We start from the raw sequence: 17,471 nt of genomic DNA, 5'->3' as shown, positions 1-17,471 counted from the left end.
GTCATCAAAACTAGCTGCCATCTAGACTTATAAAAGATAACTATTAACAGTAATTTCTCCTACTTTGTGGCTTCAACTATCGCAGCTTCAATGTATGGTAGGTTTCGCAGCCATTAATCTCTTTCTTATGTAGGAATGATAACTTACATATGTTTAGTAATCATATTTGCTTCCTTGTTTTGAAATGGATAAATTAAAGTACAGTGTACAGCAATAGTTTTTTTTTTGCCACCATGTAAATCCAGGGTGTTCTTCTTACTGGTGGTGGCCTTATTTGAGTACATATAGCAATACACTGTCAGGGTCATGTATAATGCATGAATGGAGAGGGAACAGTCTATTCATATGAAAACCTTCATATCTGAAATATTCATGAATCTCTCAATTTAAAAATAGCTCAAGACCGTTTTTTGAATTATTGAAAGAAATTTGACCACCATCCTCCTTCATCTACAGAGAATTGGCAATAAGCACATTTTATATTTTTGACACTGAGTGAAAAATATTTAGCATTGATTTTGTATGTTTGATTCACCCCCCCTCCTCCCCCAGGAATCCTTCTTTTTTCATTTAAGGTTAATCTTTTCCGGATTTCAGTATTTTATTCGCAACATATTATACAAGTATGCCACATGTAGGACACGTACTTACTTGCAATTAAAGTAATTCCCCATGTTTGGAAAGCAGTTTAAGCTTTTAACTTTTCAAATTGAATTTATTAATTTTAAATTTTAAACTTAGGTTTAAAACTATGGCTCATACTTGAAAAAAATCTAGTTTCTATTTTGCAGAAACTGCAAAACATTTTATTGTCTGGAACAAATATTTCCAACTATTTTATGGTCTGGAATATAAACCCAATGAAGCAGGAGAGATTACTCCACTAAGTTGAGTTGAAGATGTAAAATAGAAAGCTTAGATAAAACATAAAAAGGTATTAACACGCATACCTTGACTTACGAGTACGAGTGTCCCAACATACGAGTGTCCCAACATACGAGTGTCCCTACGTACGAGTGTCCCAACATACGAGTGTCCCAACATGCGAGAAAATCGAGATCTGAGCACAACATTGAGCAATTTTCTTTCTTGAGATACAAGTAATTTTGTAGATACGAGCTTACAAGCCAATTCTCGATGGCCACTATATGGCCAAGTACGCGAGAAGCCGCCTTCAAAACAGCATCACTTAGTCTTTCCCCTCGAATCAGACTGAAAACAGTTTTTAAAAGGTTTGACTAAAGGTTATAGAGAACGCGACACAAAAAGCACCAAACCGGAAACAGATAAAAGTAAAACACCAAAATTTAAGCAAGTTTAGTAAAGGATTAAAACTTAGTTTTGAGTGTGCGTTTAGTGAGCTTAATTCATTAAAGTTAAAGTTTGACTTGCAAAAAAATTCACATTAGTTATTTAATTTACTATCAAAAGATTCACCATGTCTTACTCTGTTGTGTTGTAGGTGCAGAATATGTGGAATTGTGATAACAAGCTCTTAAAAGCTCAAAAACGAACAGTTAATCGCAGCCATGACGAAAACGCCGTAGGTTGGAATCCCTCTCCAAAATGGCTCAAATGGGATGTAGTTGAACACGATGGCTTCTGTTTACACTTTCATGCAACCTCATTTGTCGAAATATTTTCACAAATATACTTCACGCATTCAATAAAACCATGTCTATGGTCCTTACGCATCTTCTTCATAATCATTGTAATGCTGTCACTTTTAGCACTGATACCTCAAAACAGCCTAAAAATTAGTTACATTTTTTAAACTTAGCCCAAAGGAGTGCATATCATCCTCTGATAAACATGAGGAGCCTGTTGGTCACCTGTGATGGTCGAAAAAGGCTGCAGAAACTGTTCGCGCTGTTTGGCAGGAAGTCTAGGTCCCATCATCAGATTACGACTAGATGATTAAACCAAGCTGAAACGAAACTAAAAAGTAGCGAGCATCTATATTTGATACAGACTTTCCGATATAACCTGAAGTGTTCGTCATAAACTAGTGCTACGAGATGTTTTACATTGAGCCTTTTCTTTTGTGTGATATCATTACGTGTCAAACCAATAATCACTCTGAGTTGAGCGCGTCATCGAAATAAAGGGATTCCAAACTATGGCGTTTTCGTGATGGCTGCAATTAACTGTTCGTTTTTGAGCTTTCGAGAGCTTGTAATCACATTTCCACATATTTTGCACCTACAACACAGCAGATTAAGACATGGTGAACCTTTTGATACAAAATAGCTGTAATGTGAATTTTGTTGCAAGTCAACCTTTAAATTCAATTTTTTTTGTTACGTAACGTCACAAAATTTTAGAGTACTAAACAGGGTTGCTGGCAAGTCTCTCTCGGACCACCGTTAGCTGCTTACTCTTTCTCAATGGCAAAAACTTACAGTCGTGTACATGGTGATGTTACATTTTATTGCAGATTTCACCAACCAAATATGTATTTGTCACTTTGTTAGCATAGGTAATGAAGTACAACAACAAAAAACACGTTTTTCCACTATTTAGTTATAGTATGGTAACAGATTAATTTGTATTTAGCTATTTTCTATAGGAAATAGTGCCTTGAGACATGAGTAAATTGACATACAAGTCCTAGATCGCATTAAGCTCATATGCCGAGGTATGAATGTATAAGAAACAAGAACCTCTACCTTGAGTCTCGGACATCTGGCAGTGGTGGAGTGATACGCAATTCCTAAAATAACAATAAAACATTCAGTGGTATGATTAGTAACATAGGCCTATATTGGTAGCTTAGTGATTTTTCAACTGAATGAATTCTCTAGCAGCAACCATGGCTGCCACTAACACCAAATGTTGATTAGAGTCTAAGCTAAGATGGCAAAGAATTATGTGCACCAGTAATCGTGGAATGTCAAAAGCCTTCATATAATAACTAACGCTCTTAACAGCTTTCAGTCATGAGAGCTGTAGGAATGACCAGTAATAGCTTTTCCATTTCATGATTCATAAAAAACTAAATTTAGATGCTTTGGTCTGCTTTTAGCGCAATAGCATATATATCAATACTACAAATAGGCATTTGTTTCTAAAATAAAATAATTTCAAATTGGTTTTTTTCGGACTGTTAGTGAATTTAAAAATGAGAGACTTCGTATGAGTTGTATTTACAATATTCAAACGGGTTTCATGAAAGCTAATTCAAAAATTGAGCAGAAATAAACAATGACAAACCAGAGGTTCAAATACGAAATGACAAGCTGGTAATAATATGTTTTCAGTATTTCTTCTACCAGTGACGAGCGAAAAAAGCTATTTTACAAGATAATTGCTCCAGATTACCATGAATTTATTGTGTGAGCCTTCGGTAGTTGTTAGAGTCAGATAAATGACTGACGGACATTCTTTCTCGGAAATCTTAGGCTTATTGCCTTACCTATCACCACAACTTGACTGACTGTCTCATCTTGTCAAATTTCCTATTAGCTAGTCGAAACAAATGGGTAATATATAATACACATTCTCAGAAATTGTGCAGCAGCACAGGGAGTGTTAGTAGGGAATAAAATGCCATTTCACTGTGATTATTGCTACAGAGAGTACCTAACTGCTAAGTAGATGAAATACCTGGAACAGAACTTAGTTAGTCTAAGCTCTAGAGGAGACTTTGGTAAGTTTTAAAAGAAATGTGTCGTAACAGCTTCTTCGACGCCAATGTAATTTTTTGTTATTTTCTGACTAAGCATCTACATGTAATCCTTACTTTCAAGCAGTCCGGATTTGCTCGGTCTCTTTCCAAACGGTTTAAAAGTACCCAAAAATCCTAAAAATGTATCGAGGCGTGGGTGATAAACAAAGCCCCGCAAATTACAGCGACAATAATAAAAAAAAGTCTCGAATGGCGCGCCAAAGTTGCTAATACGTTCAATCTATTGGTCAATGCGTATACGTGCGTCTTCCAATGGCCATGCCGAATATTCTATGCCGAAAGCCAAGCACCAACGCGAGAGAAGATGATGCAAGGGAAGACAACTCCAAATTAAAATTGTTAGATTATTTTCTTGTTCAAGTAAAAACACATCTAAAACTGACTATTGCATGACTATCTAATCCCTTACGTTTTAGAAAATAATTTTTGGTTTTGTAGCTTGATAACTTAGCGTCTTGTATCGGTGTGACTTGGTGGTGTTACGGTTTATAAATACATTGTATACGACAATCTATTTTCTATATACGGTTACGCTTTATTAAAACGACAACAACTGAACTGTAAATGTGGCCAATACTATAATTCTTTAGTAATATTCATTAATTTTGCTAACTTAATTAAATAATAAGATGAAGAAAATTTTTACACTTAACATTGTATTAGGTATGACTTCCTGCATGAGCCAATTCAAAAATCACCTTTATAAAGCATTAAGCTCACAGGGTTAAGGTGGTTTTCAAATATTTTATGATGCTACTGTTAACATAAAATTGAAAACTATTTCATGTTTTTAAAGTTTTATGTTTGTTTTAAATATTTTGATGTTTAAGTTCCAAAATAAAACAAAAACGTTTTTGAAATATTTGAATTGCTAAAATTTAGTCTGAGCATGGGCCTCAGCCAATGGCTACGTGAAGCAATGACTGTAACTCTTTAGTGTAACTATAACTGGTATCATAAAAACCCAAAATAAGTTAGTGCGCTTAATCGATGCAGTAAAAAAATTAATTGTAGTCATAATAAAGGGTTTACTATAATGTAGGCAAACTCTTGTAATACGCTGTCACGTAACGTTCATATTAAAGTCATTACATTAAATGTACAATCTTTTAGGATACTGAAAAAGCTAGTGGGAAAGTTAAGCTCTAAAAAACAGAAACACTTATAAACAAAAGTACAAACTGTTGAGGAGCTGGAATGGAGTTGTCGCATTATAGCCTCATTTTGGCTAACGTAACAATTACAGAATTGTCATCTAAACATTGTTCTATAAGGCCTATTCTAAACATTGAATACCGTTAGACTCTTTGATGTGTACTGCTTAACATTAAGAGCATACTAGATGCATAGACATATCAACATATGTACTTCTCAAAGTATGTCTTCTGTGTTTTTTTTCATGTATCTGTCGTTGTGTATGTTCATCTATAGCTATTAATATCTTGGAATAGAGAATCCATATCGCAGAAGATTTGATCTCAGACCTTCCGCTTCAATAGTCCAATGCTTTACCAATTCAGTAACACAAGCTCAATTGATTCTAAGGCAATATATGCCGCTATATAAGATCAAATACGCTACCGATCTCCATTATGATGCAGCATGATGGTGTAACGTCATAGAGAGGGGTAGCTCTTATTAGTGAGCTTAATCAAATTATCCATTGGCGATGTGCAAGGCTAATAGCAAGTGGTAGACAACTACATTACCTCTCATTGTTTATAAGCTGATTTTTAATACCCGGGCAACGCCGGGTAGCACAGCTAGTATATATATACTCATACATACTAACATAACAACAACATGATTACATGTAATGCAACAAACTGCTAGCCAGCTATTCCTAAAGCTGTTACAGTAGTTGTGCTCTCTTTAATGTTATGTTGTGACTTATCACCTGTTTATATAGTTTGCATGCTATGTTACTAGATATATACCAGTAAAGTATATACATCATCTGACAAGTCAATCTTAATTAAGAGTAATACTGTAGATGTTTGTATTTATGCCATATGTGACTCGCTTTAATCTGCAGGGCATTTAAGCATTTAGCTTGGAAAATTCCACAACAAACTATGATCTATAATTTTCTTTTCAAGTAAAAATGAGGAGACAACTTCTTGTTTCTCCTGTGAAACCTTCAACAGCAGATGCTTATGAATAAATAGGGTACCTCTTGGTGTGACAGCTTTAGTAATAAAACTGCATGATTGCTAATCAGTAGCTAGTTTTCAAAATAAGAACAACGGTTAGAAAAGGATTGTACCGACCCCACTGCTTCGTTTGAACCTCAAGTGAAATTAACTAAAATTAATCACAGTAGATGACAACTTCGAGTTTTTTCCAAAATGAGGTGTACTTTACAAAGCACTGGTTATATGCAGATAATTAGAGGTTTTTTGTAGATTTGTATTTCCATATATAATCATAGGAAAAAAGGTTTAACGAAATATTTCTAAGCATCAAGCTAAGATGTAATAATATTAGCTTTATTAATTAGGAAATTAGTAATTAAATGCTTTAAGAGATTTTCCACAAAAACAATACAAATGGAGTGACTGATACAAACATTTTTTACCATGGTAATGGTCTGTAGCCAGATTCATACTAAAAATATAGTTGTTATGCCACTTGTGTGAATAATAACACAAGCTATAACAAATGTGGTTTATTCACTCTCATAGTATGTAATGAACTGTTGCCTTCAAAACCTAGTTTATATAACCATTAGCTATGGCTGTGTAATAAATAGCTGAACAAATCATAAATTGTATTAGATATATAGCGCAAAGTTAGCTTGACCTTGACCTAAGCTTTTTCATTATAATAGTGTATCAATAGTATATGTTTTTAGTATAAATTTAGTAAATGTAGTATATTTAAAATAAATAATATTATTTTAGCCTTTCTAGCAGGTCTTATTATGTAACAGATCTATAGAGACTTATAATCAGTGTTCTTTAATAACTCAAGTTTATGAGTCACATATGGTAAGCAGACACATTTATACTATTTATTTTTATAATGTATATGAATATTTGTATATAATTTATATTATTCATCTGTGAATCCATTTATATTTTTAAATAAAAGATAACTATGACAACTTAACATGCACTTTAAGGCAGCAGCAAGCTATAGTCCCAGACTTACAAGATTGTCTTGTGCTGTACATTACGATAGGTATGCTGGAATGTCTCTGGTTAGTTGCGTAACTAACAAAGAGACACAAGCTTTATTATTTGGTTCTTTAGTCAATCAACTCAGTAATAATTACTTTGTAAGTGTTTGTAATTTTGGGATGCAAACAATCCTCTGTTCAGCAGTCGGCAGTCAACAGCAGAGGTCAAATTTAGTGTGTTGTTAGAGCTTAACCTAAAACTCTATATTGTAAGTCTGTTGAGTGGAAGCTGCACCACTATATAACAGCATAGAGTTCCATGTTCAGCTCATGAGCATCTATAGGAAGAGTATCTCTGTATAATACGAGAAACAGCTTTAACACTTCATAAATAAACAAAGGAAGATAATTCCAATGATATGTGTGGTAGCCCAATTCTATCAATATGGTATAACATTCTAACCAGCTGCCAAAGGAATGATATGTGGTAGTTGTTGCCCTCAGCTATAACACAAGTATCACTCAGGTTCACCTCACAGGAGAATATAACTCTCTAATACATGATGTATAGTTAAACAGTACAGTGTAGTTTTCAATAGTTTTCAGACATTTCAGACAAAAGAATCAATAAATCTATTTACACTCAAACATTTGTACGTTAGTGAAATATTCTAATAAAAGTTCACTATAATTTGTATAATTCATTTTACAACTCAAAAACCTACTATAACTCTAACAAATAATGCAGGTTTTATGAATCAGGTATTACAAACAGCTTTATAACAAATGAATTATATCGAGTGGTCAGCTGTCAGCTGTTCATCATGGCCGATGATGACTGGTTTCACCTCCGCATCCGTTATCTCCAAAGATTTTTGTAATAGACTCTGACAGGATCCAAGTGAGGTTTTTCTGTCTATCAGATTCATTTTATAGTGTCTTTGTACCTTACTTTTGGTATCCTATTCCACTGGCAGACACTGAGCTTTGGTAGACTACTGTTGTCTAATCTCTCGACTTTCTATTATTCTAATAATTTTTTACTTTTTTAATTTAATTATTCTTCAGCCTTTTCACTAATGAAACTGTGATATGTAAAGGATTTATGGACATCATACGGTATCTGGAAAAGCCAGATGTTTTGCCATTTATCTACATCTTGATTTATTATATCGATATTTATCTACATGTAGATACATGTAGATACATGTATCTATGTGTAGATATGTGTAGTTACATGGAGATGGTTGACTGCACTTAACCGTACGGTGAGCACCTATTAGGTACATGTGGGTATTAGGATTCCAATATTATAGTCTTAGCAAATAAGGGAGGTACATGTATATGTAGTTTACATAGGAGAAAATATAGGAAGTATATGGTAGTTTATATAGGAGAAAATATAGGAAGTATATGGTAGTTTATATAGGAGCAAGTATAGGAAGTATATGGTAGTTTATATAGGAGCAAATATAGGAAGTATATGGTAGTTTATATAGGAGCAAGTATAGGAAGTATATGGTAGTTTATATAGGAGCAAATATAGGAAGTATATGGTGGTTTATATAGGAGCAAGTATAGGAAGTATATGATGGTTTATATAGGAACAAATATAGGAAGTATATGGTAGTTTATATAGGAGAAAATATAGGAAGTATATGGTAGTTTATATAGGAGCAAGTATAGGAAGTATATGGTAGTTTATATAGGAGCAAATATAGGAAGTATATGGTGGTTTATATAGGAGCAAGTATAGGAAGTATATGATGGTTTATATAGGAACAAATATAGGAAGTATATGGTAGTTTATATAGGAGAAAATATAGGAAGTATATGGTGGTTTATATAGGAGCAAATATAGGAAGTATATGGTAGTTTATATAGGAGCAAGTATAGGAAGTATATGGTAGTTTATATAGGAACAAATATAGGAAGTATATGATGGTTTATATAGGAACAAATATAGGAAGTATATGGTAGTTTATATAGGAGAAAATATAGGAAGTATATGGTGGTTTATATAGGAGAAAATATAGGAAGTATATGGTGGTTTATATAGGAGCAAATATAGGAAGTATATGGTAGTTTATATAGGAGCAAGTATAGGAAGTATATGATGGTTTATATAGGAACAACTATAGGAAGTATATGGTGGTTTATATAGGAGCAAATATAGGAGGTTTATATAGTAGTTTTTGTCATAATTTAGGCAAACAACGACTATATAATTGAATTGATAATCAAATAACGTCGAGTCAGTCAACGGTGGGTGGTATAGATGGATGCATCAGCAAAAAATATGGCCTGGGATTTTAGTGAATGTGTTGATGTTTTTAGGCTACAACATTGAACGCTTGTTTTATAACAGTCATATTCAATGTATGTTAAAATATTTTGTTTTATTAATTTGCTGGTCATTAATGGAGATGAATAGAGCTGGTACGTTGTTGATCCGAAATTGCTAAAATTAGACAGGAAAGATGACGCTTGCATGGCTATACATCAGCTAAAGCTGTGGCTCGATATTTTGATCAACTATTAACTTGCTAGGCTACAAAAACTGATTCCTTGGTTTGTAACAAACACATTCTGTGCACACTAAAATCTTTCATTAGACTTGTTCATCAGTGCAATGATAAAGCAGTTATTTTGTTGATTACATCGATCTAAGCAGCATGAAGAAGATAACTTCAAGTTTATGGGCTCCCCTACGATTAAGCAAATGTTTATCGCATACTCTATTGCATAATAGATTAGTTTTCATATTGTGTTATGTATGCCCCTCTATGTACCTTAAAGTGAACCTTAAAGTGCACTTGAACAGACGGAAATGCATCCTTGTGGACTAAATGAACAAATCTGTCGTTATCGCTGCTAGTTGTTTACGAATCAGTCAATGGCTACAATATACAATACATTCTATAGCCAACCTTATTCACTTTCTGTGAAGGTCGGGTTATGTTTCTTTCAATTGAGCCTCTGGTTTCGAGCATGAATTTCCTACATATAGCAGTCAACAACTTAATGCTTATTGATGTTCTCCGTTCATGACAACTGAACTCTGATTCTTCCATGGTATCACATGAAGAAACCAATACTAAACACAAAGCATGTAGCTTCTATAAATAGTTTACATCGGGTCAAGTTTTGGAGCGGATGCTTGTTTCCGTGATTGGAAGCCGCTGTTTATTTAGCAGTGCTGCCTACGTGCTAGCCTTGTGAATTTGTGGTTGTTTGTTGTTCTTAAAATCCTTTTTGGTGGTCACAATGGTTGCTGACTAATGATTCACCGATGTGCATATATTTCTCAGGTAAGGTAATCTCAGCACGCATTAGCTGCCGTATTTACAACTAACTTATGGGAAGGGTGCTGTTACCTCCCACCTCATCAGTGAGACAATCAGAAACAAATTTAAGATTAATTAGTTTATCAAGACGAAGGTCAAGCGTATGATCTGAACACCATATGTTGCTTGCTAGTGATCAGGCAAACCAATTGTAAGTGCTGTAAAAAGTATTCATCAGATGGTTGGGTGGGGAGGTCAGTCAGCCCTACAGGCTATAGCCAGAGCCAAACTTGGCGTTAAATGTCACCAAGTTTGACCCGTATCTATCTATGGAGAGCTTGCGATGGCATGATTTGGCTAACTGCCACGCTTTGAAGTTTGAGCACTTGTTGAGGCATGCCACCGCAGAATGGCGTCATGATTGTTTCAGATTTTCACTTTAAAACTTGAGACATAATTGAGCAATTATAACAGGAAACCTCTTACCAGTTTGTTGATATGAGCTCTAGGGTGAGGCCATAGTTTAGACTTTAGGGCATCCATGTTGATAATAATAATTTTACTGTTATGACGCAGCTGAAGTACCAGAGGCTATCCCTACTTGAGCTAGTAGATAATTTACACAGGGAAATCACGTTTATCCCTTTCTTATCCTCTTTTTTCCGCGTATTGCAAGCCAAGATCGTAGCTTCAGGTCCTTCATACTGTGTGTTTGTCAAATTCACATTAGGCCGGGCATAAAGTTGAAGTGAGAGATCAATCACTTTCATTTATAAACTCAACAATCTCCAAAATGCTGGCATTCTGAGGCAACATTTAAATGGCAATAGCGTCTGCTGCGCAAGAGGCTAGAGAGCATGATTTAGCAAAACCATCACCATAAGCCATCTGTCTGTGACCAAGCTTCTAACCACAACAACCTGAAACACATGTCAGCTGGTTTTCATGCCTCCCTAAAACCATTGCATGTCATGTAGCTGTATTGTGCTGGTCTTCTTCTCATAGATCCTGTACATAGGGTTTTTAAGCCCAGTTCTCAGCGTTACTAAAGAGATTGCCAATCGAATTCATAACCTTCACCTTGTAAATAATGCTAATAATTGTTGTCTCTGGCATGAACTCCTTAGACCTGACAACCACTCTAGCTGTTGCGGATGCATCCTGTTGAATCAGTTAAATATACCCCGAGATTTGTACTCATTTTCCACAAATATTGCGTTTCAGGTTTGCCCTAGCGTATAAAAAATCAAGCTTCACAGCGGGCTTGTCCAGCATATTTCATGAAATTCACAAATATTGAGCTAAAATAAGTTGGTGATTGTGCCGAGAAAATGTCTGAATATACTCATAAAAGCATAACGCTTCTTTCAGGCAACTTTTTATTTCATTGATTCCAGCAGATAACTGTACAGTAAAATGGAGACAGCTGACGCATTCCAATTGTGAGCATTTGTGATTTTGTTTGCTCACAAGTGAACTATGGTTGCTAGGTTACGATACGCGTTTATGTCCTCATGTTTCTCTCATAAATCATTTTTACGTTTCATAAGATGAATTTGCATAAGTTCTTTAACTATTGATGTCCAAAAAAAAAGTTTGGTGAGGTGTTAAGGTCCGGGGTTTAAGGTTAGTTCATATTCTCAGCTTCTAGGGGTTTCTAAAACAGTACATAAAAGTTTTCTTCTCCTTGCAAAGGCAAGAAACCCCAAGATGTTGACTCGTTTAACTGAAATAATATGCTTGCCAGCGTATTCTGACGGCAGACCTCAAAACTATGTTATATGAAAACAAAAGGTTTAATCTCAACACATAATATTTATAAAACCATTGCATTCTGAGTATCTCTACAGGAATTAGGATATAAATTGTAGACAGTGTATAAACTTAATGTTACAGTATATATATAAGCTTGAAACCCGCGGCAATGCGCATCGTCACATGACAGATGATATGCAACAAACCAAGCATCACATTGTATAGAAGGGATGCTAAAACAGGATAAAGATACTGTTTGCCAAAGGACAGGTTAGTTCCTAGAAAAAGGTTCTTCTCTATAAATACAGTCACGATTTGTGGTTGTCAGGAATAGCCAGTTGAAAATTGTGGAACCAAAAACTTTCACATAATACCACTAAATAGGCTATGTCATTATATCACATAATAAAATTCCAAAAACTAGGAATATCTGAGTAAGTTGTTGTTTTACTAATAAGATCTCATCATAATAAACGACCCGAGCTACCATAAGTTACAGCAGGTCACGGCAGAATACAGAGTGAGAGCAGGGCATAACCGGTCACATCGACTGTAAACTTTCACCCCCTCCCCACATACCCAGATTTATGTTTGTATTTTAGTGCAACACTTGTAAGGTGGTAGAGCCAGAGATTTCACAGTGAAGCTATTCTCTGGAACGATGCTGTACAACAGAAAGTCAACTGGCTGAATTATCCTCAGATGTAATTTAATTATCTGGCTTTAACCCTTTGAACCCTAACGGTGGTATTCCGGCATTGCGTAGGGTATGTCATGAACCCTAACGGCAGCAATACCGGCATTCACATGGCTCTGTTTACAAAAGCAGTTTATAAGCGTAATCAGCGTTTAACAGCATAAACCACTCATATTAATTCTTGCACAGGATGTTAGACCAAAAATTTTACTTCCATTTGTAACAATTTTTAAATATTTCAATCTAGTTCCTTGGTTATTATAACAAATTTTATTAGAACGATATCGAAAAAAAATCGATACGACTCGTTCGTTAATAGTTCATAAATGATTGGGATGCCATGGAGGAGTTTTATGATACTTACTATAGTTTTTCAGTATATTTTGAGTCATGAAATGATGATGAACATGTGTTCGATCGATATAATACTACTGTAGCCTAAATGTTTTTGCGAGTTTTTAAAGTCGCACGAACTTTTGTAGTTTTAGCTTGAATAATGATGGAATACGTTGTTTTTTTATTGAGATATGCTGTGAGTTGCCCGACTATTTTACTAGTGTTTTACCAAATATCATTGTATTACACATTGTATTATGAGCACATTTAGATGTATTCAATAAAAGTTTAAAAACTACTGATCGTTGGACTAATTGCCTAGGGTTACTGACAGGCATTGACAAGAAGGGTCAGGATTCAAAGGGTTAAGGAAGGAGTGGTGACAGCGACTGAACAGGGTCAGACGACAGGGAGTATTGACATTGTGTAACAAGTCTAGTTAGCGTAGGCACCAATGCTGAGCCTTCTCTGAATGCTGATGTAAGTAGGCATGACGTAGGCCAGCTCTGTACAACACATAAATTATCTAAGGTCATGAAATTGCCAGCTCGGAACAATTTATTGCTCTCCAAATCTGATTCACAGTAACATTGAAATACATTATTTTATTGTTTGAAACTTGGCCTTTATATATGGCTTTTTATGTTTACGGTTCTCCGTGTATATGTCCACCTAGATATGTCAATATATGAAGGCAGGCGCTGCAAAGAGACGGTTCTCCGTGTATATGTCCACCTAGATATGTCAATATATGAAGGCAGGCGCTGCAAAGAGACGTTCAAAGTAAAATCAATTACAAGCATAATTAATCCAAAACGAACCAATTTAATAGTTAAAAATATATAAACCAGCTACTCTCCAAAGTCTGGTCTACACTGTGGTAACAACGGTTCTGCTATAACTATAAATTTGCGTCAACCAAAATTTTGTTCATTTTTATAATATTTTTTGACTTTATGAAATTGATCGACTCTTGTCAAATAAGCCGAGTTCTCATTATGTCAAAGTTGGAATGAAAGCTCTTCCACCTTCAATCTTGTTGTGGAAATACAATAACAGTCTTACCTTTCAGTGTTTTAAATATGAAGCACAAAGTTGTAGTAGATTTTATCAGAAAGTATTGATTTTTCTATGTGATTTTTTGAGGTGATCTGACTGCCAGGATGTTTAAAGATTACCATCGATTAAATTTGATCGCAGTTCTTTGCTCAGATCAAGCACAAGTATCATTATAACGTCTATAGTTGCAAAGAAACCGACAGAATAGAGACGTGTATTCGGTATCAACTATAGCAATGACTAGCTGTGCTACCAGGTGTTGCCCGGGTAATAAAAATCAGCTTATAAACAATGAGAAGTAATGAGAGTTGCCCGTCCCACTTGCTATTAGCCTGGTACATTGCCAATTGATGGAAGATTTTATTACCCTTAATACTGAGAGTTAACAGCTTTTTGTGACGTTATGCTATGAGCCTGCGTCGTACGCAAAGCCATTGGGTATTTGCTCCCATACATCGGCATATATCAGCTGGTGAAGGAATCAATCTCTGTGGCTAAATAGTACGGTGCCGGACTTGCCATCGGGTGGGTCTGAGATCAAATCTTCTTCGTTATGGAATCTTGATTCCAAGATGTGAAGATCTATAGCCGGAATGCATACAGACACATCCGCAGACAAACATACTTTGTGAAATATATATATATATAGATAGCAACTAGTAATGTCATTTTGCCTGTATTTGTCTTCTGAGCGTTTTAACTGCGATCAAGTTTATTTTATTTTAATTTTGAAACATCCGGACGATCAGATCACCTCAAACAGTGAAAACAATGGCAAATTATAGAAAACTACCGACACTTTCTGATAAAATCGACCAAAAATTTTGAAAGTTTTCTTTAATACCAGCATTCACTGCTATATGTCAATATCAGTGTTCTCATCTGTCCAAACTTCATATGCATGATATGGTAAGCGAATCATATCGAGCAACAAGTAAAGAATAAACATTCACTCAAGGTGAACATTGACTATTGAAACTATTCATTCTCAAGAAAAGTTTACTAACTTATTTTAAACAATGCGTATAACATTTACATATTCAAATAAAGATCCACACAAGACTATAATCGTATCACGCTGTTGATACACAAAGTTATTTTGGCAATTATTTAGATATAAATCAGGATTGTATGCGTGAAATTCGAGCAGCTGCTATATCCAGGTGAAGTAACACTTGGGGCTAAAACAGGCAAGGCAAGCAATGGACATAAAGCTCAGCTCTATTTACAAATATTCGACGACCTCGTAATGAGAAATGATAAACTAGAATAGAGAATAAGAGCAGAGAACATTTATACATATCTATTTTAGCACCAGCAGAAGACATCTATATCAATAAACTCCATGTTGCCATTATGTCTGTCTGTTAGTCCGCATGAATGTCATATGTTTCCACATTGTAATGAATTTTATTTAAACCTCACACCCATCTGCTCTCCACCTTCCACCGGGTTGCTAAAATATTTGATCTCAAAACTCCATCTACGTTCCTGGCAACCAGCTTCTTAAACATCCACTTGCTGGGTATCTGATTGGTAATGAACGACATCCTGGGTATCGCCGGGCTACTGCTAGTGATGATATAGATGGCAATATGTGGCTTGGTTGATACGCTACATTCAGCCTTACCAAGGAGGCCATGATGGTGTATGGGAGACAGCGTAGGAGTGACCAGTGTGAGCCATGACAGCGTAGGAGTGATCAGTGTGAGCCATGCTTTACAGACTACATGGAGAAAGTAAGCTCGGCTGCCAAACACAACCTCCACTCTCCACTTTTTGATAAATCATATCAACTACATTGAAGGCAATAAAACTAATATATTGTAACAATAATTTTTTTTATATTTCTAATAGCAAGCTTCTAGGCATTGAGGTAAAGGTAAGGGACATTAGATATGAGTAGCCTAACTATTACTTTCCGTTTAAGAAATATGATACTTCTTTGGTCAAATTTGGTAAAATTTTTCCAATACAGCTGTAAATAATTTGGATGACTGGCAACGAGGTAAAAGGGTTGATATCAAAGTCCGTCATAGATCTACAAGTGTCTATGACTATCAACGAATGCACCAGAGGCTTACCTGTAGCCAATGCCAACCAACAACTTCAACTGTGACATGTGCTAGCATTTCAATTACGCATAATAAATACCCACTGTAATGAAAAATAGTGTTGGCATACCATTGAAAAACTATTGTTGCTATATGACAGAAATATTTTTTTGCAAGTTTCAAAAAAAAGAAAAAAACATACAGCGCTCATTTGCCAAAATTCCATGGTATTTGCAAAGGAAATTGCTTGGTACATATCTAGGGTACATATCTAGGGCATGTCCTACTCAGCTAGGATCAGACTTGCAACACGTTATCATAAAAGATGATTTCAGTTAAAGATAGCAATGAAAGACGTAAGCGAGTGACATGGCAAATCAAGATTGACGATACAACAAGCTATTTGTTTTAATCCTATAAGTAAAGAGGCATCTTGTTAGAGTCACGCGTCAAACACTAGTTTTCCATTTGATTAAAATGGCAATTAATCATGTGAGAGTATTTTATTTGTCCTTGTTCTGTGGCTGACATCGGTTGACAGGTGGTGGCTGATGATTAAACGGTTATTCTGGCTTGTCAGCTCAACTACCAGCAATGTACACATGCTGGTAATGCATGTGACATGACAACCAAAAAGGAGGCAGCAACAAGTGTCAGCTAGACACTGCCCTTATATTATTGACACGCCATTGCGTAACACATGCTTATTGAGAGTTTTGTTACTCGATAGCAGCCAGAGAGAGTTCAACGAATGAGTTGTTTTCCATAGAGATTTGACTATTATATAATATTAATGAAGGACTTTACTGAATGAGTCTTGTAGATTGAGCCAGCTCAGTCTACCATGGCATCGTCTCTTGTTCTCTCCTTTTGTAATTGGCTTCATTCTATGAAATAGCGTGACATTTAATTCTCATTTAAACTAAAGAGATATTCGTATAGATTAAATTTAAGTGCTGAATATCTCAGTCTGCCAACCTTTCCTGTTCAATCAGCAGCTAAGCCAGCCGGTTATAATCTTGGCTACCTACCTTAGCTAAAGCTGCTCAACTATGCAATACAAACACCTTTAAACTTTGCTATTATCTAATGCAAGCTGAAAAGCTCAGCTAACAAGGAATATATTTGGAGTGCCCGGATGTAGTACGAAGGAAGGGGGAGGTGTGAGGAAGAGGAGGTGGAAGGGACGGACGCTTTAGCTTGATCAGTCTATTGAAGTCTGCCAGTTAACTTAATTTCACTTGATTCGCTAAAATACACTTGTATTCATATAGCTTGACTCTCACATTACTATTACTCTCACATTTCCTGACAATTCACAGGCTAACTCTTCCTGATGCATCACAGGCTAGCTGTCTTTTGTCAGCCCTTTATGAAGGCAGCTGGCTACACTTCAACTATGTTACCCAATTCTTTTTAATCTACAATTTCTCGGTCAAAAAACGCTTGATGGGTAAATATAGCCAACCGCAGT

The 17,471-nt window shown here is 35.5% G+C and overlaps 1 protein-coding gene across 3 annotated transcripts in view; it reads right to left on the bottom strand.

Annotated features, from left to right (window-relative positions):
* Positions 1–3,769, bottom strand: part of LOC137389816 (DNA excision repair protein ERCC-6-like) — a 52,186-nt gene extending 48,417 nt beyond the window's left edge. For all 3 annotated transcript variants that reach the window (XM_068075930.1, XM_068075932.1, XM_068075931.1), the window contains exons 1-2: positions 3,743–3,769; positions 2,670–2,713 (exon numbers count right to left, since the gene is read on the bottom strand). In XM_068075930.1, the coding sequence (XP_067932031.1) occupies positions 2,670–2,685 (16 nt within the window). In that variant the 5' untranslated portion in view covers positions 2,686–2,713; positions 3,743–3,769. The remainder of the gene's footprint in view (positions 1–2,669; positions 2,714–3,742) is intronic.
* Between the last annotated feature and the right edge of the window lie 13,702 nt (positions 3,770–17,471).

Source organism: Watersipora subatra, chromosome 3, assembly GCF_963576615.1.
Source record: "Watersipora subatra chromosome 3, tzWatSuba1.1, whole genome shotgun sequence".
Classification (NCBI taxonomy): domain Eukaryota; kingdom Metazoa; phylum Bryozoa; class Gymnolaemata; order Cheilostomatida; family Watersiporidae; genus Watersipora; species Watersipora subatra.
This window is presented reverse-complemented; position numbering and strand designations above follow the sequence as displayed.